General features: G+C 41.7%; 1 protein-coding gene across 7 annotated transcripts in view; it reads right to left on the bottom strand.

Moving 5' to 3' along the window:
• Nucleotides 1-25,806, bottom strand: part of enah (ENAH actin regulator) — a 126,147-nt gene that overhangs the window by 33,182 nt on the left and 67,159 nt on the right. For all 7 annotated transcript variants that reach the window (XM_061705180.1, XM_061705179.1, XM_061705183.1 and 4 more), the window contains exon 4: nt 13,773-13,845. In XM_061705180.1, coding sequence (XP_061561164.1) covers nt 13,773-13,845 — 73 coding nt within the window. The remainder of the gene's footprint in view (nt 1-13,772; nt 13,846-25,806) is intronic.

The raw sequence follows: 25,806 nt of genomic DNA, 5'->3' as shown, positions 1-25,806 counted from the left end.
CTTTTTCCCCACTTGTAGGCAGCCTGTCTTCTGGACTGATGGGCATCAAGGCTTTCAGAGATACTTTTATAATCTCTTCAAGCCCGATGTAAGCCAACGATTGGTAATTGTCGGTACTCTGAGAGCTCTTTTGTGCGAGGCATGGTTCACAACAGGCAATGTTTCTTGAAAACAGAAAATTCAAAAACTGGTGTGCATTCCCCCCCCCACCCCCACCCCCACATCAGGCAGTGAAACTTCATCAACATTATATGACTCCTGACACCGACAAGCTCTTGCAGAAGTCTGTACATATGAACAAAAATTCTACTTTAAGGTTTAACTGCCTGTAGCAATTTGAATCAACAGGAGGCATTTATAGAAATTAATACAAAAATAAATGAATATTTGAACTAGAGGAGCAGACGCAGACTATAAAATGGAAATATTTACTTGTTTATACATTTCAGTGGCTATAGTATAAAATTCATTTTATTGAATAAAAGCAAATGGACAGGATGGGGAGCGTCATTGTCATGCCAAGGTCACAATACAGTCAACCTTACTGGTTTCACTGAAATCTGACTCACTGCGAAAAGTCCACTCATCAGCATAAATATTGCTTAGTTTCAACACAGTTGTTCTGTTTCTCCATCTGTTGTGGCAATGGTGTCACATACATATGATACTAAATCACAATTTCATCACTTAGGGATAGAAAAAACACTGCCCTTAACATTTCTAGCGCAAAGGACCGGTTTCACGTAAAGCATCCAGCGATCCTTTTCTGTACCGCTTATCCCCACTAGGCTCACAAGTGAGCTAGAGCCTATCCTAGCTTACTTTGGGCGAGAGGCCCAATTGTTTAACCATCTTTGTTTGGTGTTATGACGCTCTGCTTGAAGCAAAAACAAGCCCTCAAAACCAATGCACTTGCTAGTACCTGGAGGAAGTACAGGGACCAAGATCCATCAAAGATAGATACAAAGGAATGTTGGAAAGAAGACTATAAAATTTGCAAATTTCATGGCCTCCACGATAATAATAATTCTAGGATTCAGCTACATCTTCCACTTAAGCCCAAACACTTTACCTCAAATAGAAAACGTGTCCAAGTTTCCACTAAGTGGTGCAGTTTGGTTTGGTTTGCATGGTCCCCGACACTATAACCCATTCTGGTTAGTCAAATAAACGTCTTAAAGTACTAACTTGAAATAAATGCACACTACTCTTTTGCAGTCAAGTAAATAAATCTTGTTGGCCACTATTTTGAGGAAATACAGAATTTTTTAATTCAGACTGACCCTGTCACAACTTGAATGGATCATAATAACCATGCATGTACTGTACTATCCCAAATGCAGCCCTATGGGGGGCACAAGCCAGTGCAAACTGTAGGCCGGTCCCAAGCCCGGATAAATGCAGAGGGTTGCGTCAGGAAGGCCGTCCGGCTTAAAACTTTGCCAAACAAATATGAGCGTTCATCCAAAGAATTCCATACCGGATCGGTCGTTGCCCGGGTTAACAACGTCCGCCACCGCCGCTGTCAACCTGCAGGGCGCCGTTGGAACTTCAGCTACTGTGGGTCGAAGTCAAAGAAGAAGAAAAAGATAGAAAGCGGGTTCTTTGGCAGAAAGAGAAGAGGAAAGCACAGAGCCTAGAACTGAATGTGGGGACTTTGAATGTTGGGACTATGACAGGAAAATCTCAGGAGTTGGTTGACATGATGATTAGGAGAAAGGTTGATATATTGTGTGTCCAGGAGACCAGGTGGAAAGGCAGTAAGGTGAGAAGTTTAGGGGCAGGGTTTAAATAATTTTACCATGGTGGAGATGGGAAGAGAAATGGAGTCGGGGTGATTTTCAAAGAAGAGTTGGCTAAGAATGTCTTGGAGGTGAAACGAGTATCAGATCGAGTGATGAGCCTGAAACTTGAAATTGAGGGTGTTATGTATAATGTGATTAGTGGCTATGCCCCACAGGTAGGATGTGACCTAGAGGTGAAAGAGAAATTCTGGAAGGAGATAGAGGAAGTAGTTCTGAGCATCCCGGACAGAGAGAGAGTCGTGATTGGTGCAGATTGTAATGGACATGCTGGTGTAGGAAATAGGGGTGAAGAAGAAGTGATGGGTCAGTACGGCATCCAGGAAAGGAACTTGGAGGGACAGATGGTGGTAGACTTTACAAAAAAGATGCAAATGGCTAGAGTGAACACTTTTTTCCAGAAGAGGCAGGAACGTAGGGTGACCTACAAGAGCGGAAGTAGAAGCACGCAGGTGGATTACATCTTGTGCAGACGATGTCATCTGAAGAAGGTTACCGACTACAAGGTTGTGGTAGGGGGAGAGTGTGGCTAGACAGCATAGGATGGTGGTGTGTAAGATGACTCTGGTGGTGGGGAGGAAGATTAGGAAGACAAAGGCAGAGCAGAGAACCATGTGGTGGAAGCTGAGACAGGAAGAGTGTTGTGCAGCTTTTCGGGAAGAGGTGAGACAGGCTCTCGGTGGACAGGAGGAGCTCCCAGAAGACTGGACCGCTGCAGCCAATGTGATCAGAGAGGCGGGCAGGAGAGTACTTGGTGTATCTTCTGGCAGGAAAGGAGAGAAGGAGACTTGGTGGTGGAACCTCACAGTACAGGAAATCATACAAGGAAAAAGGTTAGCTAAGAAGAAGTGGGACACTGAGAGGATCGAGGAGAGGTGAAAGGAATACATTGTGATGCGACATAGAGCAAAGGTAGACGTGGCAAAAGGCCAAACAAGAGGCATGTATGGCAGGTTGGACACTAAAGAAGGAGAAAAGGATCTATACAGACCAAAGAATTCCATACCAGATCAGTCATGGCCCGGGTTAACAACGTCCGCCCCCGGCACCGTTAACCTGCAGGGCGCCACTGGAAATTCAGCTACTGTGGGTCGAAGACAAAGGAGAGGTGGAAAGCACAGAGCCTAGAATTTAATGTGTAGACTTTGAATGTTGGGACTATGACAGGAAAATGTCGGGAGTTGGTTGACATGATGATTAGGAGAAAGGTTGATATATTGTGTGTCCAGGAAACCAGGTGGAAAGGCAGTAAGGCCAGAAGTTTAGGGGCAGGGTTTAAATTATTTTACCATGGTGGAGATGGGAAGAGAAATGGAGCCGGGGTTATTTTAAAAGAAGAGTTAGCGAAGAATGTCTTAGAGGTGAAAAGAGTATCAGATCGCGTGATGAGGCTGAAACTTGAAATTGAGGGTGTTATGCATAATGTGATTAGCGGCTATGCCCAACAGGTAGGATGTGACCTAGAGGTAAGAGAGAAATTCTGGAAGGAGCTAGATGAAGTACGTAGTTCTGAGCATCCCAGACAAAGAAAGAGTCGTGATTGGTGCAGATTGTAATGGACATGCTGGTGAACGAAACAGCGGTGATGAAAAAGTGATGGGCAAGTACGACATCCAGGAAAGGAACTTGGAGGGACAGATGGTGGTAGACTTTGCAAAAAGGATGGAAATGGCTGGAGTGAACACCTTTTTCCAGAAGAGGCAGGAACATAAAGTGACCTTCAAGAGCGGAGGTAGAAGCAGGCAGGTGGATTACATCTTGTGCAGATGATGTAATCTGAAGGTTACAGACTGTAAGGTAGTGGTAGAGAAGAGTGTTGCTAGACAGCATAGGATGGTGGTGTGTAACATGACTCTGGTGGTGGGGAGGAAGATTAGGAAGACATGCAGAGCAGAGAACCACGTGTTGAAAACTGAGAAAGGAAGAGTGTTGTGTGGCTTTTCGGGAAGAGGTGAGACAGGTTCTCGGTGGACGGGAGGAGCTTCCTGAAGACTGGACCACTACAGCCAAGGTGATGAGAGAAACAGGCAGGAGAGTACTTGGTGTATCTTCTGGCAAAAAAGGAGAGGAGACTTGGTGGCGGAACCTCAAAGTACAGGAAGTCATACAAGAAAAGAGGTTAGCTAAGAAGAAGTGGGATCGAGGAGAAGAGAAAGGAATACATGGAGATGCGACGTAGGGCAAAGGTAGAGGTGGAAAAAGCCATATGATGACGTATGCCAGGTTGGACACTAAAGGAGGAGAAAATTATCTATACAGGCTGGTCAGACAGAGGGATAGAGATGGGAAGGATGTGCAGCAGATGAGGGCGATTAAGGATAGAGATGGAAATGTGTTGACTGGTGCCAGCAGTGTGCTGGATAGATGGAAAGAATACTTTGAGGAGTTGATGAATGAGGAAAATGAGAGAGAAGGAAGAGTAGAGGAGGCAAGTGGGGTGGACCAGGAAGTGGCACTGATTAGTAAGGGGGAAGTTAGAAAGGCATTAAAGAGGATGAAAAATGGAAAGGCAGTTGGTCCTGATGGCATTCCTGTGGAGGTATGGAAGAATTTAGAAGAGGTGGCTGTGGAGGTTTTGACCAGCTTGTTCAATAGAATTCTAGAATTATTTTAAGAACAGAGGTGATGTGCAGAGCTGTGCGAACTATAGAGGAATAAAGTTGACGAGCCACACAATAAAGTTATGGGAAAGAGTAGTGGAGGCTAGACTCAGGACAGAAGTGAGTATTTGCGAGCCTGAGCCCCTTCCTGTTTGCATTGGTGATGGATAGGCTGACAGATGAGGTTAGACTGGAATCCCCATGGAACATGATGTTCGCAGACGACATTGTGATCGCAGATTATCGCACTACTCGTCCCTTTAAACTGCTTAAATTTCTTGAATTTGAATTGCTAGAGGACTCTGCATTATTTGCACAACTGTCATTGTGTCAGCATTACCGATAACCTTTCTTTGCTCAGTGACTCTCTGTAGTGTGTTTTGACATTTTTAAGTGTCCAAAGTATTTTTGTTGTCAAAATTGATGTCTGTTGTGGTACTAGAGCGGCTCCAACTACCGGAGACAAATTTCTTGTGTGTTTTTGGCATACTTGGCAAATAAAGACGATTCTGATTAACATCCATCCATCCATCCATCCATTTTCTTTACCGCTTATCCTCACAAGGGTCACCTATCCCAGCTCATGCAAAGAAATAACATCGTAATAGACGTTTGACCAAACTTCAGAGCAACTGGCTCTGAAGTTTACAGCCATACTTTCATGAAGTATCTCTCAGATTTCAATTGTTTCTGCATCAGTGTCAGAGGTTTGCTTGGGAGTCATCTAAATACATTTCATGGGCCAATAAAGTATATTGGGCAACCTGGCCATTCCAACAACAAGAAATGAAATGGGATCAGTCATCCATTCCAGTCATTGCAAAGGTTTTTGATGGGGATGATTATAGTCAGGGCTTTGTATGAGCTAGTAAAGCTCACTTTATCAGTTTTCCACAGAGATGTCAAAAGTACTGGTATTCAGTACTTATGTAAAAGTACTGATACTTGTGCAAAAAGCAACTCTGGTAAAAGTACTGAAGGCACTCCTTTAAGTATAAAAGTACACACTTCTAAATGTACTTAATAGGCTTTACACGTTCAGCATTTTTGGGGCCGATCACCGATCAATGAGTTTCAAAAACCGATCCAATCACAAGATGGAGGAATGTACATTTAAATGACCTGTTCATTTACTGTATACACTTGTGTACTTAATTGCGCAGAAAAATATATTTCCAAATCAATAATGTATATTTGTTCCTCTATTTATGCCAGTGAGGCATAGTGACAGACAGAACAAATGAATTATCTTCTGTTAGATGGCAGGAAGTAAATACAGTAATTAATGTATCCACCTTTTGTGACATTTTTGTTTGTTGGTGTCCCGTGAGATCTTTCAATTGTAAAACATGTTCCTTGGCTCCATAAGGTTGGAAATCACTGCTCGAGTCAGATCGTGTATTCTAATCAGTCAGGTCAAACCAACATTACATGACAGAAATAATGGGTGCTAACTTACTGTAATTCAATTAATTTATTTGTAATTAAATGACTTCACTCATACCGAAACTTTAGAGCATGAGTCGGACAGAACGGCGGCATGTTTACGTCCAACCGTTGGTGGTACCGCTAGCTTGAAGTGTGAAACAGTACTACGTCAAAAGACGCGCGACAATGCTAAAAATAAACTGGCTTTTGGATTCAAATATACTGTGCACGCTGCGATGCGGAGTTAATGTCTTTTGCGCGAGCCGATCAATGACGTCATTGATCGGATCGGTGAAAAAAATATATATATTTAAATTAATTAATTACATTAATTTAAAAAACATTACAGCCCATCAGCATAAAATGTTAAATATCGGCCAATACCAATCAGCCGATAAAAATCGGTGTAAAGTCTAGTACTTAAGTAAAAAAGTTAAAAGTAAATTGACATGTTTCAACCCAAGAATAAAATATATATAGTGAGATTTTTGTATCCGCCAGATGATTGGCATGCTTTCTCTGGGGGCCACAATGGACAAAGCAAACAAAAATAAAACGGTACCGTAGGCTTTAAATGAAAAGACGAGAATGTTTTTGTCCTGTTGAAATAAAGTTATATACAGTAAAATTATACTCTTAACAGTAAAAAAAGGAAAAAGCTACATTTATTTCTAACACTTATTTGTCCACTGCCAGACAGGGAGCGGGGGAGGTTACGGTTTTGTTTTGGCAGTGGGCAAATAAAAGTGTAAAATTAATGCTCAAACGAGACAAAATTTGCTGCCAGCAAGCTAGACTTCAACAAGCTAGCTTTCTCAAAAACTACAGTAACTGGTTCATTCATTGCGGGCACTTTAGAAAAAAGTGAAAAAATATATATATAAATTATTATTAATAAAGGTATTCTTATCTGAAAGGTTATTCCCAGTTCGGAGTTCCCTTGTTGTGATTGTATGACGTGTGTGCAACCGTACGCAGCAAAACGTGCAGCCATCCTTGTTATTTTGGTTTACACAAACATGGAATGCAGAAACATGTTACCCCCACTAGCTTCGCTATATGGAATGCGATGATACTTTGCCCCCACTAGCTTAGTGTCACCGTAGGCAGGCGGCTAAAGGGGAGTGTCGTAGCTACGATGTCTACAATGCGCTTGGCTTGCTTAAGTCGGGTTTCCGGTTTTTCGGAATTTTTACTACTTACTAGTGCTTTTTACGTTGCGTCATCGTTAACTTTAGGTTTGAAAAGTAACAAGATCATTTGAAAAATGTAAGGAATAGAAAGTACAGGTATTTGTGTTTAAAAAGTAAAAGTAAAAAGTCGCCAGAAAAATAAATACTCAAGTAAAGTACAGATACCTGAAAAATCTACTTAAGGACAGTAACAAAATACAAGTACTTTGTTACTTCCCACCTGTGGTTTTCCATGTAAAACCGATCCCACTATGCCTTCATATACTGGGGTACAGCCATGGTGGAATGGAATGGAACGAAAAGGGGCCTTCCTTAAACTATTCCTCCTTTTCCTAAATAGGAAATATAGAATTGTCTTAGTTTGGTATGCTGAAAAGTTCAAATTCAGGGAAAGCGAAGAGTTCTTTGCCCCTTCCCTGATTGACCTAAATACTTTTGTCAAGATGAAAAAAAAAAAAAAAAAAAAAAAAAAAGAAGAGCGAAAATCCCCAAATTAATTTCCTTTCCCTGGATGTCCCTTTGCAACTTGGTGGGAAATATCAGAGGATTTAAAGCTATGAAAAGCCCTCCGCTCTGTTTAACTGGCGTCTCACTTGCCCCCTTGACAAGAGTTGCCGAGGAAACCCAACGGTTGCCAAGGGAGCATGGGTGGCGGTGTGGTCTGAATTGTTACGTGTACATACATGCAACTAGCAAACGTACGTTTCTTTCCTCTTTGCAGCAACTTACTATAAACCCTTTCGATGACCACAAACGTACCTGATACTGTATATGTACTGTCAGATTTTTTTGTTTGTTTGGGTACAGTGGAACTTGGGGTTCCGAATTTAATTTGTTCCGTGACCGAGGTAAGGTTTCCCACGGAAATGCAATTAATCTGATCCAGTCGTAGAAAAACTTCATATTAACCTCATGTTGATCATTGTGTGGTTAAGAATAAATACTGTGCAATATAGAAATAGGTGTAAACACAATTTATCCTGATGAAATTGCAGTGGGTTCGCGAACAAATCACTGTACAGTCTCTTAGCCTTTGCAGGTACAGTAATGTTTACGTTCACTGCGGTTACTGCTAGCTATCACCTCCCACAATAAATTGTAGCTTTTGCATTGCATTGTGGGATGTGGCTGCCATTTTAGGCGAAAAAAAACAAAGATACCTGAATCACGGAGCCAATGATGTTAATGAGGCACGAAAAAAAGCACAATGTTCTGAGCCTTTCATTGGCCATGCCAAGATTGTACGGAAACTGAAAACAGTGTATAAACTGTGGTGTTTTTTCTTTAAATATTCATCAACCGAATTTTTCGTAAACCAAGGTTCCACTGTATCACATTCTTAAAAAGTGAAACATTATTACATCATTTAATCTCCGCAATGTACTACATTGATACGATACAGTGGATTGGAACAAGCCCCTTCTTTTCGGTTTAAAATAAAAAAAAAATAAAAAGTCAGAATTATAACCAAACCGCTCAGACTTTTGTGTTAGTGTATCATAATCATTCATATAGTTTGTTGAATATAAATAAATAAAAAATAACTGTTTAAACTCTGACAAAAAAAAAAAAAAAAAAAAAAAGTGTTTTGAAATCGAATACCAAATCGCTTTTGCAATATTGGAGGGAAACACAACACGGAGCAAGTATAGCAGGTGACACTGTTACTCATAGCAGGTGACATTTGCTTTCAAGGTATGTTATCTGTGTGTGATCCATTAGGCATCGTCCCATTCTACAAGATGAGCGTAGAATGATATCTGAACCTCTTTTCAGCAAAATTCTAACAAAAGTAACAAAGTCAACAAAAGAAAATTGTCATTTGCATTTGCTAAAGTGTTCAATGGGCCTGACGACTTGTAACATGAAACGGAACTGCAGAGCAATGATGAGCTCAAAGCTAGATCGGTACAACAACCTCCCTCTGCTCTGTAGAACATATTTTATGCCTCAGGGTTTTTCCCGTGTTGAAGAGACATGCATCCGTTGCCGGGGATAACACAACGTTGTGCGTAGTTGTTTCAAGACACTCGCAAAATCTCAGGATATACTGACTCAAACTGGTAAAACCAGGTGCAAATACACTATATCATCAGTACCAGATGAAATAAGACACCCCACCAAGGCAGGCAATTTCAGCCATTACATTGGGGAACTTCATGTGAGATGTGTTCCATAATTTAATATGGCACGTGAAGGATGTTCTAAAAATATTAAATGGCCCTTGACAGGAATATGGCTCCCTCACCCTCCTGTAAAGGTGGAACTTATAGCATCGGCTTTCAGAACGCTCTTAGCTCAGTGTTACGAATGAAGTGATTGGCATGTGTATTATCAAACGGCACAGCACACACGAGACATTTCATATCAAGAGACAAAAAAAATAAATAAAATCATCATACATTACTTATAGGATTTTTTTTCACTGATTGTTGTTTATGTTCAAAATTACCCCGCTACGCAGACTATTGAAATTCTGCCGGGCATTGTCATGTGAGGACAAATACGAGGCATTTAACTTTCCCCAGAAAACTAGAGTTCTGCTATTTTAATGTTTGCAGCAGCATAATTCACCACATGTTCTAATAATAAAAGATTCACTTGTTGCTTCAGTTGAGTCTGTGTAGTGCACATGAGCTCACTCAGTAACAGTCGTCTGCTGTGCAGACACCTGGCGAGAAAGCATCCAGAATGCTTGCGATAACAATTAGAATGTGTCACAATTCTAAAAACAGTCCAAAAAAGGGACTGCAAACGTGTGCATCTGCTTCAGTCCCGAGTCTGAACTTTGGTTGAAGTGAGCGTGCAGTAATAAAAAGAACAACAATAACATCAGCGATGGAAAGTTGAGCAACATCCAACGAGATCGCCACTATAGCAACTTGCCCATCCCTAGTAGATCATCTGGAGCTGGGGTCATGAACATTGCGTCCGTTGGGCAACGGGTAGCCACCAAGGAGCAAATGATTCGCCCGCGGGCCTGTTCTAAAGCTAGCTCACAAATTGATGGGACACTGTCATTTCCTAAGAATGTTGTAGAAGTGGTGGTTTTAAAATGTAAACACAGATTTATTGATCCAAAGTGTATTGATCTATTTCCTACCTTGTTTCCATCAGCAGTGATATTGGGAGAGGCTTCATTCGTGTTCATGCATATCATATGATACTTGTATACATAAAGTCACTCAAAGCAGGCTCTTGTTCTTTGCCTTTGATCCTGGACACCCACTTTTGGACTGTGCTGCAGCTTCCCCATGCACACACACACACAAAGACGTCATTTCCAAAATGGACGACAGGAAGAGGACAGGCTTCAACTTTATTTTAAATTAACCTTCAAACAAGTATTTAAACTACAAACCGTGAACGTTTCTGAAAAAAAAAAAAAAAAAATCATCTATTAATAGGTTAAATTACATTGGGCTCATTGCTTTTTGACTGGCCTTTGTACATCTGGTTGTTTGGAATTTATTGTTTATTAATTGTGTCACAAGAGGGGGGGGGGGTAGGGAAATGCTAATTTGATATTTATAATGTACTGGAGTGTTAGATTGTAGAGTTATGTCATCTCCTTGTTTTGCCACAAGTAGCGACGATGCTAAATCTTCCGCGACACCGAAGTCTGGCAGAATCTGTTGGCCAGCTGGAATTGTTGGCTTGCCTGGTTGGCTCAGAGAAGCAGGAAATGTTAACTGAATGGATATGAGCGCAGATGGACCATATGGACTGACTTCAGTCCAAGAATTTCGTCAGTATACTATACACAGACACTCTCCCTCTCTCTCTCTCTCTCTCTCTCCATGTGGTGCGTGCTCTACTAACGAAACATCCTAAATGTTATCCAAGCCACAAGCAAACACATTGTAGTTCGAGTAATAGTATGTGTGTTCATGTCTGACTGGCTTTTGAGAATATCTGCCAATGTCAACATGTGTTACAGACACTGTTCCATTTGTAGCAGCATGTCCCAGCAGCTAAATGCTAGCAGTTAACCGAAAATAATGTTACCATATGAACATTCAACATAGTTGTTGTTTGTTTTGTTTTTGTTTTTTAAATAAGGTCTTCTTGTTCTCTTTCATTCAACACATTTACACTCCCCCTCACAATAGGCTTGCTAACCCCGACACACTCCCACGTGCTGCACAGCTATTTATACCACAGCCTATTATTTGCAGCGTATGTCTTTTTACTGAGGGTAGCGCCCTGCAACTCGATGAAAGTGGTTTATCTTTCCGCTCCCAGCCTTTCGTTAATGTGCTCATATATGAGATATACATGTCCGTCAGACATTCAGTCACCTTGGAGGGTCAAGACGAATCATCTTCTGCCACCACCGATGTCTCGGCGGGGGAAGCTGGGTGAGGGGAGTGGAGGAATTGTCCCTTTTTTCTTGTCTTCTTCTCACAAAGCTCATACTGTTGTTGTATTCTTTGCTCTGTACTCTGTCGCCTCTCAAACCTCATCTTGTCTGACGGATTTTCAGTGAAAATTAACAACACGAACTGCAACAGAGGGAATGCATCAAACTCTCCTGTTGCTGCAAAACTATTCGGTCATGCTAAGGCATGGGGTGGGGTGGGATGGTTCATTAACGTGCATTTTGATGTCTCGGTTATGGTGGCCCTGAAGTGCAAAAAACAACAGCAAATCAAAAAACATACCTGCAAATAACTAATCACAGCAACACATTACGAAACAAACCAGCAAATCAAAAATCACAAGAGCAAATGAAAAAAAATGAAATGAAGCTACTGGAAAAGGTAGGTACTGGTGAGGGAGATCAGACTTATTGGAGATTGGATGAGACGTACGACTTGATTGGACGATGCCATCTGTGCAGCCCAACCTTTATATTCACGTGTTGTCAGCGTGCACGTACTTATTTGAATGCCGTGGCTGATGTACGGGACGAAACCCCACTCCCCAATCCTTAAAAGAGTGCCGGCTGCTGAGTTAGCGGTCCGGGCAATCGCCTCCCAATACATGACGCGGTGGACGCTTGAGTTCGAACCCCGGTGTGGTTGACCGCACAGGAAGTGTCGCCGCAGTTACGTAACACCAGAACACAACACAGAGGCACAAAATCAGACGGGTTACCTATGTCCCGAGTCCTTATATTCTTGGACAGTGGCGGCTACGTTTGAATCAATGATGTCATGCTCATTTCAAAAATCATGCCAGACGCAGAATAACTTCATGGTCAAAGCGTCCAATCAAGTCACCCCTCTTGTCAGCAATGAGTCTTATCTCCCCCACCACTGCCTACCTCTTCCGTTAGCTTAATTCCATTTTATTTTTTCATTTGTAGTTGTGATTTTTCATTTTCTGTTGTCTTGAGTCATGTGTTGTTGTTGTTGTGATTATTTTTTTTAATGAAGTTATTTGCTGCCATTTTATTTGTCATTGTGTTTGGTTACTTGGTGCTGTGTTTTGCACTTCAGGGCGACTGTACTCGGTTTGATGTTTTGCGCGAGTGAAATACATTTGTCGACGACCGGGGGGTGGGGGTGGGGGTTGGAGTGGAGGGAGTTTGATGCCCACCATAGCCCATTTGGATGCTCCCCCAGTTGGATGCCCGATGCCAAAATCTGTCGATTGTTGTTGAAAATGTTCGTTGGTTCCAGCTACTTTTCCGTTTTAAAGAAGCAAAGGGCAAAAGAGCACACTGCCCATGTGTATATGCTCCACTTTCTTCCCCTGTCACTATTCTATTTTCCTCATTCTACTCCTCTGTGCATCCTTTACTCACTCTGCCACGATAGCTGATTACTGATGTGTCCATCAGCAGATGAAATCAGCAACTGAGCGATAATGCGCATGTAATTCTATGCGTGCCTGTGTGCGTGTGTGAGAAAAAAGAGGGAATCGAAAGCAGCCGGTATCATGAGGAACACGTACTTTAAATTCCTGGCAGTTCGCCTAAAGGAAAAATGTCAAACTATTGACTCACACATGAAGAATGCATTACTACTTAGACATGTCATAGTATTGTTTTAGTAATAGCTATGATTCGGTTTACATGGTGGAAACCAGACCTCTTATACTTTGTAGTTGTTAGTGTAAACCTTACATTTCATTGAGATGAGATCATTTGATGACTGATGAGCACGGCAATATTGGGCCAAGTGTCATACGCCGCCTATGGGCTGTGAGTTTTTTTTGTGTTTTTTTTTTTTAAATGTCATTTCAACATCGAACACAATCTAAACACATTTTAACGAGAAATACTTCAGCAGCATTCTGTATGAAGACGCTTTGTTGATGCTGTGTTTCAACAGTTTCAGGAATGTTTCAGTTTCAAATGTTTTCTACTCGCTCACAAACACCACTGAAAACCTAAAGATGATGATAATGGATATTTGAAGAATTGTGTCAATTGTGTGGAATTGATTAATCATTTCGTGACGCAAAGTACCAAGGAGTGCGGGTCAGTGTCACTGATTTCTGCTATGGCAAAAAAAAAGAAGTTCCGAATAACCTTTTCAAAATAATTGCATTCACAGTCAATCCAGAAAATGGGGTCAAATGCCCATGGGAAGGACTATAGCAAGGTTTTTTGATAGATTGGGTAATGTGTAACCCTGATATCCACAGGGAGTCATGCCCTTTTGGCACACTCAGTGTGAGTTACAAGTTCTAACCTTTGGCTGGGTATCCATGGTCACTATAGTATGAATTTGGAAAACAAGGAAAGCTAAGAAGACAAAAAGAACAAGGGACCAATGTCTGAGGTGTGTGCTCCTTACCTTCTTCGGAGGTCAATTTCTTCTGGTGTGGGGCCATTCTGAACATGGGGGGACTGCCTGGGCAATGTGGGACCTGTATGTGGCAAAACACAGATGAACGAAGATACAGTATTCAAGCTGTGTCACTAAAGTCCGGGACTGGCGTCACAACAGATGTATTACGACGTTGACAACTTCAACCAGCACTTCTACAAAGAGATCCTACACCATTTGCATTGTTCAGTGCGCGAGAAGAGGCGAGCGAGAGCTGTGGCAAGACGACGTGTGCCTGGTTCACCATGACCTGCTCACAATGCACTGAGCATCCGACAGTTCCCGACTGAGGGAAAACATCATTGTGCTAGAGCAACCTCCCTACTCACTTCGACCTGGCTCTGTGGGATTCTGCGGCTGATCCCAGAAGAATCCTTCCAGGAGGTGCATGAAGGCATGGAACAAAAGGGTGTAAAAGTGCGTTAAACTCCAGGGAGATTATTTTGAAGGGGAAAACTTGTACGTTGTATTGTGGATTTGAAATACGTCTTTGGTGACACCAGTCCTAGAACCTGACACATCTCGTACTGTATACTTTATGTCTGAAGAGCCGCTTCCGAAAATGTTAACGTTTTATTAGTTCTTCTGTGAAAGAAATGTACATTGTCATTGTTGCAGAAAGAATAAAAAGCTTAGTTCACTTTTTTTTTTTTTGTCTTGTGCATGAAGCGGCTACATCCAATTGTTTTCTTAAACCAATGATGTGGAATGCCAAAAGGGACTACATCCTAAATGTGTACAATTTAATTGCCAAAAAGCGCATAAACCGACAAAAAAAAAAAAAAAAAAGTAGCAATCAGTTGACTAGTGATATTTTAATAATGAGCAGCACTGACGTAAACGCAATTTCCAATCTATCACGATGTAGTTGATGATAGAAATATATGTATGAAATAATAGCCAATGTTACCACAACTCACTTAAGAAATAAACAGAAACATCGGCCATGCGGCTTTCTCTCCATCCACCAGAAAATCCTCTTCCACTGCTTGTACAGCACGTGTGTAATCGTGTTGCGGTCTGTCCTTCGAGAGATTGTGCGCTAATGACATGGACGGGAGACACGTTCGTTATGTCACGTTACGTTATGTTATGCCATATTATTGTGGGCGGCGTGGAGCTGAGGGTACAAGTACGCCCTGCAACCGGACGGTTGGCGGTTCATACGACACACTTAGCGCACATTGCCTGTGAATAAATGTGGTTGAGCGTTTGGTGGTGGTCGGAGGGGGCGTAGGTGCAGAATGACAGCCACGCTTCCATCAGACTGCCCCAGGGCAGCTGTGGCTACATAAAGTAGCTTACCAGCACCAGGGTGTGAATGAATAATGTGTGAAATTGTCTCTTTGTGCGTCTAAAAAAAAAAAAGCGCTATATAAGTGTAATGCATTATTATTATTATTATTACAGTCTCAGAACGCAGAACAGTAATGTAAATCATAAGGATGAAAGGTCTTTAATTTTCTGGCGAATGTACTGCAGAAATCTGAATTGATTTCCCATATGGTCAAAGAGACTTAACGTTGTGAAGACTTAAATAATGTAACAATACAATAAAGTAACAAATGCTAATGCGGTGTCCACAACCTATCTTCCGATCCCAGATCACATCGGTAGACAAAGTGAACCAACACAGATCCTCAGTTCCCTTCTTTGTTCGACAGTGCGTGTACATACATGAAGGCAGCAGTAGTGTGGGCCTCTTCTGGCAGCAAACATAGCTCCACAGTCCATGTGGGGTCGTGTCTGACCCATTGCTAGGTCTCCGTGCAATTTCCATCCCGCTGCTGCTAGCGCCCCTCACAAGCCCAGCAGCTCCAGTACATTCCTGGGAGCTCACATGCAAAACCATAGCTGAGCCGTCTATTTCCCGTGTGGCTCAACTCTGCTTGACCTCAAGTTCCCTGTCCCCAAAATATGGACTGTTTATATATTTAAAAAAAAAAAAAAAAAAATAATAATAATAATAGATCTCTTCATTGATGATCAAGCCTTCCTCTGTTACAAAATACTGCCATGGGTCTACATTGCTGTGCAGTCAGATGCCTCCATCCCGTTTGTGGGCTACTAAAGATGATGCACAAATGCTGGGTGTGGTTACTCTGTGCTGCTGCCCCAAGAGAGTACAGTTGATGGAAACAAAAGGGAGAGGAGAAAGATGCAAGGAGATTACGTGGGATGTATTTACATATCTGGAGAAGAGAGAGCTGAGAGTAAAACGGAGATGACAGCTTACAAAGGGGGACGGTAAGAACAAGGGATAGAGATCGAGGGAAAGGGAAACAAGGGGGAAGGACTTGATGGGTCGGTACTTCCTGGATACAATCTATTTTTCATAAACGGGATACAGAATGGGAAGGATGCATAGCTAATGTCCCTGGAATTGAAACTATTCTGCTTGGATCATGAAACAAACAGACAAGCATGACATAAAGCCAGCATAACAAGGACGAAATAATACGGTAATAATATAGAGTGGAACTTCCAAAGTTGCAGTCCGTTCTGGTCGGCGTCCGATTTGTTCACGTTTCAATACATTTTCATCCATCCATCCATTTTCTCATGGAAAAAATTAGATGTGTTAAAAAAAATAAATCGGTTTTACAGTCAAATGGTCAAACAAAGTTAAAAGATAAAACATGAACTTAAACTTAAAATCAACTAAATAAAGCAGGCTGTAATAGCAGCAAGACATTTGGTAGTTAGAAAACGAGTGTAAGCACTAAAGATATTAATTTAATTAGAATATTATTATAATATATTATTATTAATTAATATTATGATATCTCGAGTGTTGTCATTCACAGTGATAGTTTTTGTTCACCTTTTGAGGCATTTTTAAATAGATTACACTACCATCACCTACTAATATTTGCCTCACAGACCATCCAGAAATCATTCAGAGCTTTAATGCTTTACTGTGGAGATTTTGAGTGACCGCAAAGTGGAAAAATAACATATTAATGGGAAAACATTTTTTTAACAAGAATGAGGAGTTTAAATCTGAATTGCCCTTTTTATACCCATATTTGAACCGCCACGCCGGGGTTTTCTGAGAAGTCTATCAAGCATAACAAGCGTTGCCCCGGTTAACCTTGAACAAGTAACTTAGTTACTTTGCTGATGACTTGATTTCAAAAGTAACTAAGTGAGGAAAAAAGTAACTTTGTAGTTACTTTCGGCAGCTGCCAAATGGCAAGGAATATCACTTATCCGCAGTACAAAAAAAGCATTAGCTTAACCGCACCCGTTACTTTGTAATGTACGCCACACAAGTTACAGAATGTCATCAACATGAAGCAATAGCTTAAATATTAGTGTCGTCGAAGCCACATTAAATCAGCGACTTCGTGTGGACTTGACATGCCAACACAATACAGTAAGTTCCTAAACATAAACAAGCACACCTTTCTCAGTACACTGCCGATTGTGGTCCATGAAAGCTACTGTGTGCGTACACTGTTATTACATACAGTATACATTGCTGAATAACCAGTTTTGAAATCAGAAGCCTATAAAAACTTCTTTTTTTTTTTTTTTTTTCCCAACTATCAAATTGATCAAATATCAGAAAAAAATGCTTGCAAATATCTCAATGGTATTACACCAGAACACAATGAGCAATTTGGATTTGCTTTCATAGGCCACATAAAATGATGTGGCGGGCCGGATCTGACTCGGACTCTTTTTACAATTGTTTGCATTGTGTGTGTTGGTGTGTGTCTGTTTAAAATCATCTCAGTAACCTAAACACCTCCTGTATGCTGTGGAAGATGAAAAAGATGAAAAAGAAGAAAAAGATGCTTCAATGGGAAAACGGTTTCAGAATAGAACGTATTTTGAATCACCTCTGCAAGGCAGCAACTAAAACAGGGGGACACCAAGATGGTAGCCCCCAAGGGCCACATGAGTAACCTGCGGGCTGTTCTATAAAGAGCTGCTATTAAAAAAAAATTCAAATTAAAAAAAAAAGCTACCGCCACTTCCCATCACCACTGAATCCAACTTTATTTGTTGCCATTCCTTTTATATTTAAAAACATCCGCTGCTGTAACTCGGGAAATGAAAAACCGAAGAGTTCAAAGGTCACTTTTTTTTTTTTTTGCGCATGACCAAACAATAGCATTTGTGGAGACGAGCTATAGAATGACGATGAGAAGATTTCCCGCCAAATATTTGGAGCAAATTTGTCATTTCAGAGGTGTGTATGGAACTGGTAAACCTCAGCATTAATCAATATCCAAGAAGTAGCTATCATTTTCCAAAAGGTTGGTGACTCCCGCAGTACAACGTAGCGTATATGGGTTTGGATTAAAAACTCAATTAATTTCGGGGAAAAGAATAAGTCGGAAGCGACGCTTGCGTTACTTCCGGTTGAGCGTGATTTTAAGTTTAAGCGTTCAAATCAAATCATTTTATCTCGAAAAGGGCCACCACGTCTCTTTTTTCAATGTGTAAAACTTCAGGACAAAGTGACGAAAACGTCTGTGTCTCGTAATCTGAAGGTTGCCACAGGAATTAGATAAGAGTTCTTGACCACCAGGAGGTCTTTTGTCAAACCCTAAACACACACAAATGATACAGGCAGTGACATTTTATAGAACATTTCATGAGATCTACCAGCGGATCTACAGGGGAACAATGCAGGGGAAAAGCAAAGCAAAGGACAGACAAAGATTGGTAGGAGGAGGCTGAACTTCTGATGTGAGGGCGGAATGAGCGTGCGATGACATTGGCTAGAGCTGGGGGTTCCTGTTCTCGTTCATTTAATCCCAAATATGCACCAATCTGTACTTTAGTAGACCGCAGGTTGGACTCACGTGCGTGGAACACAATTTAAGCAAGCTGGTTGATCTCCCGAATGTTGGGCCGGTCCCGTCCGCGCAGCGAACAGGTAGGTGTATTTCGCGGGAAAAGGCGGAGGGTAGGTCGGGGTGCTGGCAGGGTGCCCTGCGGTGGGAAAAGGGTCCGATGTGTCCACGCCACCTCGTGGTGAGAGGTGGGGCTTCCTGGCTGAGCCAGTCTTCGGCAAATTGGTCGAACGAGCCCGCGTGTAACAAAGGGGGCCTTTATGCCCGGGCGAAAAGGGGGGTGGCCAAAACGGGAGCTAGACCGGCTCTTAATGTTACTTTTCAATCGTCTGATTATTTTGTGGTTGAAAACCAGTGGGGTAAATTATTAATTTTTGGATCCGAGATGAGACCACTTTCCAGCTTTGCATTGTCACGCGCACATCCTCTTTAATCCCTGTAATGAATGCTTTAATTGTATGTGGTTGTTGAGAACACTAATATTTGCCATCTGGCATTTGTGTTGTGTGGGGTGAAACGTCTCTGGGTTTAAAAATAAAAATAAATAATAATCAATCAAGTCAAGTTGATTTTCTTGGAGATTCCCCATTTGTGACAGGGGACTGGTGTCCTACCATATCTCACAGATCTCACGGTTTGTCTGTGTTGCAAATATGAACAGTATTTTATACTTAATACATAGTAGTGATGTCAGTTGAGCATTGTGTTTATAAATAAATAAACTAAAAATAATCAAACTGTCGGATTTAAAATATGAGGTGAAATAGATTTAGTGGACACCAGTGGAAAGACTGAGTCTTGACAGCCAGGATGAAGGACAGCGTGAGTGTATTTATTTCCTTTTACCTGGCCTCCCATGTAATTACCTCATAACATCATAGCATCCAAGACTTGCTGTTGTGTACATATGACAGCCTCTATAGTTAAACACTATGTATCTGATGACGTCTGTGTAGCTTTCCTCATATAAAATGTCCTTTTAAGGTCTCTCAATAACCATTATGTTGGAAAATGGGCCTTCTCACCCTCCTTTATCTGGCTTCCAACTCTTCCAAACATTTTTTTTTTTTTTTATCTTCTTAAGACTGTTCAGAGAATCCATGTATTTCAAATAACCTTGCTATTATGCATGAGCCAGACTCACGTCAAATACATCAATAAATAAATAAATAATAATAACTTTCAGGGCTGTCTGGGATGTGTAATGGAATTCGGGGACAGCAAGCCATCCCCTTAATAAAATTGGCTCACGGATCTTTGAGTTTAAAACAGATGTGAAATGATTGAATAAAGTCATCTTAAGGAGAGGCAATGAAGGCAGGAAGTGTGGGGAAAAAAGAATACTGTCGAAGTAAAAATGTTGGTATCGTGACAACACCAAAAAATATATAAAGCATGATTCAAATATGTTCCAATAGATACTGACGAGCTGAGAGCTGTTCCTAATATTTAACTGTGTCATCTAACTCATTGAGTTAAGCAAAATATATGACGAAGCTCCCATTATGATGTACAAACCCCTGTTCCAATGAAGTTGGTACGTTGTGCAAAACGTAAATTAAAACGGGATCCATCCATCCATCTATTTTCTTAACCGCTTATTCTCACTAGGGTCACAGGCGTGCTGGAGCCCATCAATATGTAAATCTGTTACAACCTATATTCAATTGAATACACTACAAATACAAGATATTTAATGTTCAAACCTATGAAGGTTATTGCTTTATTGCAAATAATCACAAATTTTGAATTTGACCCCTGCAACATGTTCCCAAAATGATGAGACAGGAGCAACAAAAGACTGTGAAAGTTAAGCAATGCTAAAAAAATTTTTAAAAAAAACACCTGTTTGGAACATTCAACGGGTGAAAAGGTTAATTGGCAACAGGTAATTCTCATGATTGAGAATAAAAGGAGCATCCCCGAACAACTGCGTGAGCAAATAGTCGAACAGTTTAAGAACGACATTTCTCACTTCAGAAAACCATTGTCAGTGAACTCTATTCGTCGGTCCATCTATAAATGCAAGTTAAAACTCTACCATGCAATGCAAAAGCCATACTGTATACCAACACCACCCAGAAAGGCCACCTGCTTCTCTGGGCCTGAGCTAATCTAAGATGGACTGATGCAAAGTAGAAAAGTGTGCTGTGGTCTGACGAGTCCAAATTGCAAATTGTTTTTTGGAAATCATGAAATCTGGGCCAAAAAAAGAAAAGGACCATCTGAATTGTTATCAGCACAAAGTTCAAAAGCCAGCATCTGTGATGGCATGGGAGTGTGTTCATTCTTGTAAGCAAGAATGGGAAAGAATTCCACCTCCAAAGCTTCAACAATTAGTGTCCTCACTTTCAAAATGCTTCTTGAGTGTTGTTAAGAGGAAAGGTGATGTAACAGTGGTAAACATGCCCCTATCCCAGTTTTTTGTTTTTTTTGTTGCAGGCATAAAATTTTAAATGAGAATATTTGCGCAACCCGCGACCCGAGTGAGGAGAAGCGGCTCAGAAAATGAATGAATGAATGAATGAATATTTGCGCAAGAAAACACGATGATTTATCGGTTTTAACATTAAATACAGTATGTCTTTGTGGTGTATTCAATTGAATATAGGTTGAAAAGGATTTGCAAATCATTGTATTACATTTTTAATTTACGTTTTCCACAACATCCCAACTTCATTGGTATTCTGGTTTGTAGAACAGTTCTACAGAACTGCAAACCATAACCATATGTTCGAGTCCTCCTACAACGTCCTATATTCTGCAATGTTATTTTGAGTCTCACAGGAGTCAGGTTGTCGAGGAATGCAGAAGGATCCCAATAGACACCTCTACTATCATATTGCTAAGCTCTCACGACACTGTATGGATGATATTTGATTCCATCTGCCTTGTGAGAATATGTACGAGAATATCTACATGACGTGAGAAAGATAACGCTAAAAGCAGGCCAAGTGACACAACCTGCAAACATAAGTTTCAGATGCCAGACAAGTGTGAAGAATGATCAGTTGAACAACTGAGCTTCATTTAAACACTGCTCTGGTTACTGAAGTATTACGGTACAGGGATCAAGTTCGGGCTGTTCGGTCCCTGTACGACCGGAGTCAGAGTTTGGTCCGCATATCCGGCAGTAAGTCGGACTCGTTCCCGGTGAGGGTTGGACTCCGCCAAGGCTGCCCTTTGTCACCGATACTGTTCATAACTTTTACGGACAGAATTTCTAGGTGCAGCCAAGGCGTAGAGGGGGTCCGGTTTGGTGGCCTCAGTATTGCATCTCTGCTTTTTGCTGATGATGTGGTTCTGTTGGCTTCATCAAGCCGTGACCTCCAACTCTCACTGGAGCAGTTCGCAGCCGAGTGTGAAGCGGCTGGGATGAGAATCAGCACCTCCAAATTTGAGACCATGGTCCTCAGTCGGAAAAGGGTGGCGTGCCCTCTCCGGGTCGGGGATGAGATCCTGCCCCAATTGGAGGAGTTCAAGTATCTTGGGGTCTTGTTCACGAGTGAGGGAAGAACGGAACGGGAGATCGACAGGCGGATCGGTGCGGCGTCTGCAGCGATGCAGATTTTGTATCGATCCGTTGTGGTAAAGAAGGAGCTAAGCCGAAAGGCGAAGCTCTCGATTTACCGGTCGATCTACGTTCCTACCCTCACCTATGGTCACAAGCTGTGGGTCGTGACCGAAAGAACAAGATCCAGGAAACAAGCGGCCGAAATGAGTTTCCTCCGCAGGGTGTCCGGGCTCTCCCTTAGAGATAGGGTGAGAAGCTCGGTCATCCGGGAGGATCTCAGAGTAGAGCCGCTGCTCCTCCGCATCGAGAGGAGCCAGATGAGGTGGCCGGGGCATCTGATTCGGATGCCTCCCGGACACCTCCCTGGTGAGGTGTTCCGGGCACGTCCCACCGGGAGGAGACCCCGGGGACGACCCAGGACACGCTGGAGAGACCACGTCCTTCGGCTGGCCTGGGAACGCCTCGGGATCCCCCCGGAAGAGCTGGATGAAGTGGATGGGGAGAGGGAAGTCTGGGGATCCCTCCTAAAGTTACTGCCCCCGCGACCTGACCTCGGATAAGCGGTAGAAAATAGATGGATGGATCAAGTTCACATGGGGCTAAACAATAGTTCGGTCAAAAGCAGCAGTCAGTCCCACATACATATATTGACAGTTTCAATAATTACCGTAATTTCTCGTGTATAATGCGCACCCATTTATAATACGCACCCCCAAAGTTGACCTCAAAATTCTGGAAAACCCTTCTACTCATGTATAATGTATTTTTACAATGCATGACTTTGCTTCTACCCATATGATCAAAACGAAGTATTATCTGTATTTTGTTAGTTTTTTTTCAAGGAATTATTCTGAAGTCAAGCACTTTATTTGAACACGTAATCCTTTTTTTAATTTACCTTCTCTTATTTTGAAATTCACAGCCCTACCTTTAGTGAGTAAATTAGAAAACACACAGTTGTGCTCATATGTTTGAATACCCCGGCAGAATTTGTAAGACGGGTACAATTCTTGAAAGGAAACAATGGACCAGGCAAAACACATTTAATTTTATTTTAATGGGATTCAAATTGGCGGCACGGTAGGCGACTGGTTAGAGCGTCTGCCTCACAGTTCTGAGGACCGGGGTTCAATCCCGGGCCCTACCTGTGTGGAGTTTGCATGTTCTCCCCATGCCTGCGTGAGATTTCTCCGGGCACTCCGGTTCCCTCCCACATCCCAAAAACATGCATGGTAGGATTAATTGAGGACTCTAAATTGCCCTTAGGTGTGAATGTGAGTGCGAATGGCTGTTTGTTTACATGTGCCCTGCGATTGGCTGGCAACCAGTTCAGGGTGTACCCTGCCTCCTGCCCGATGATAGCTGGGATAGGCTACAGCGTTCCCGCAACCCTTGTGAGTATAAGCGGCTCAGATGATAGATGGGATTCAAATTAAACGATCAAGCATTATCATTCAACAAAACATAACCATAAAGAAATTAATGATGGTTGTCGTTCAGTCATAAGTCATATTTAAAAAAAAAAAAAAATATTTCACAAATTCTGCCAGGGTATGTAAATTTATGAGCACAACTGTACATATATGCAGTTCATACGTACCCCTGTCATATTGAATGAACATGTACAGCTTTTTTATAACCACTAGATGGCGGCATACATGTACAAAATGTGAATGTTTTTTTTCCATTTGCCCCTATACCTATGTATAATGTGCACTATTGACTTTTGACAATTTGGGGGGGGGGGGGGATGCGCATTATACACGAGAAATTACGGTTGCTCTCATATGGCAAAATAAAAAAAATATATAATAATAATCTTCCTATGATGACTCGATACTAATGAGCTGCAAATCTCATGGTTATGTTCCTCAGCTTGTAAATCATGTTTTAACTGGCTGTTTCTAAAATGTGAAAAAGTTATATTGTGTCACATTTTGGTATTTGGTGGTTGACGGAAAGACCCCTCAGAAGAGCAAGAGGAAGTGGCTGGGTCAAGCTACTGCCCCCACGACCAGACCTCGCATAAGCGGAAGAAAATGGATGGATATTTTTCCACATGGACTGTTACTGGCGACTCACATAGCAATAAGCGTGAGCAGGGAGAAAAGAGTGTAAAAAGACAATGTCCAAAGTTTAGAATGACCTAGAATGTGGACAAAAATACTTTAATACCTGCACCTCTGATGCAAATGGTTTTAGTATTATGCACAAAGCTTTAAAATATGAATAAATGTTAAAACTACTTCACGGATTTTGTTTGTCGAGGGTGGTCTGAAACGTACGCCCCGCGATAAACGAGGGATTATTGTATGTACACATGCCAATTTTTTCTTCTCGTGTGTGGAGAGGAAAAAAAATGAAGATGTAAAAAAAAAACAATTGTTGCGTGTAGCCCCCTTTAGCAAGATCAACTTCCATGTCCTGCCATGCATTGTCATTCAGTCATGCATATTAATAGAAGCATTAAGTCACAATCTATTCACAAGCAAAGCAAACACTCCTGTCAAACCACTCTTACTCACTTCTGAGGAAGATTTGAGCATGACTAATCTTTTGATGGTCCTCGGTGAATCTCTGAACTCTTGCTACAGCAGGCATGACGAGCCTTTTGGGAATTGTCTGTTCACAATGAGCAGCAGCGGTTCGGCGAAGTAAAATGAAAATTGCTCGACATCTGACTTCTCACTCCATCTCTCTACTTCATTGTCTCCCACTTTTGGCACACACAACTGCCAAATAATGTCACCATGTGCTCTTCGAGTACACCTGTCACTGAGTTCTTTTCTCTTTCACACTTACCTATGTCTGTCTGAAACCTACTTTATTTTCTTCCTTCTTCCAGTCTCTGTGTGCTGTTGTCCGGTGATGTAGTGTGTCCTTTGCCACTTTGGGTTATTGATGCCTCAGACTTTATGCTCAAGAAAAAAAAAAAAAAAAAATGGGGCAGATGGAGGGAGGAGTGGGATTCTTCTAATATTAGTTTGGATCATGACAGCGTGTGAGCAAACTCCACAAATGTTTACTCCGTGCTTTCAAGCACATGACCTGTAAAATGAAACTAGTAGGCTGTTTCTATGGGCTTTAAGAGGCGTCTCTGGAAGTCCATGAACCAACAGAGGAGTCAGGTTTCAACCCCTCCCCTCAACAAAAAGATTGATTGCTAAATGGAATACTGCTGCCGGAGACCATGAAGGTACCCAAAATAAATGATGAACCATAGTTAGTAACCTGTCAAATTTCAACATGGAGACACCAAATGCATTCTCAAGGAACAGAAAAAGACAAAACACAAGTTCAAAGATGCTGACTACAGATTGATGTGCAAGAATTTGAGCTTCAGATCATGTTAGGGCTCATCATACAGCAAAGTAGTCTTAGGCAAGAGACTGACACACCAGACGCAAACCAAAGTTTTTTAACCCTTTATTTGAAACCGCTTGATTAAAAACACTGCCGTAGCGAGTGATCTTGCAGTGTACACTTCATTAAAGAACTGTGGATGCTCTGATCCTCATTGCACCTTTCAACCAACCAGAGACTATTCCATTAAGTAAAACCCAATGTGTACCAATTAATTGTCTCTGCCTTAAATGTTTAACATTGCCAGGAAGATGGACTGGCAAGAATGAATACATATACTGTAATTCCCCAAATCCATTTCGCCAAGGCTTAG

The sequence above is a fragment of the Phycodurus eques genome, chromosome 18, assembly GCF_024500275.1.
Source record: "Phycodurus eques isolate BA_2022a chromosome 18, UOR_Pequ_1.1, whole genome shotgun sequence".
Taxonomy (NCBI): domain Eukaryota; kingdom Metazoa; phylum Chordata; class Actinopteri; order Syngnathiformes; family Syngnathidae; genus Phycodurus; species Phycodurus eques.
The sequence above is the reverse complement of the archived record's forward strand: the minus strand, read 5'-3'. Positions and strand labels throughout refer to the sequence as shown.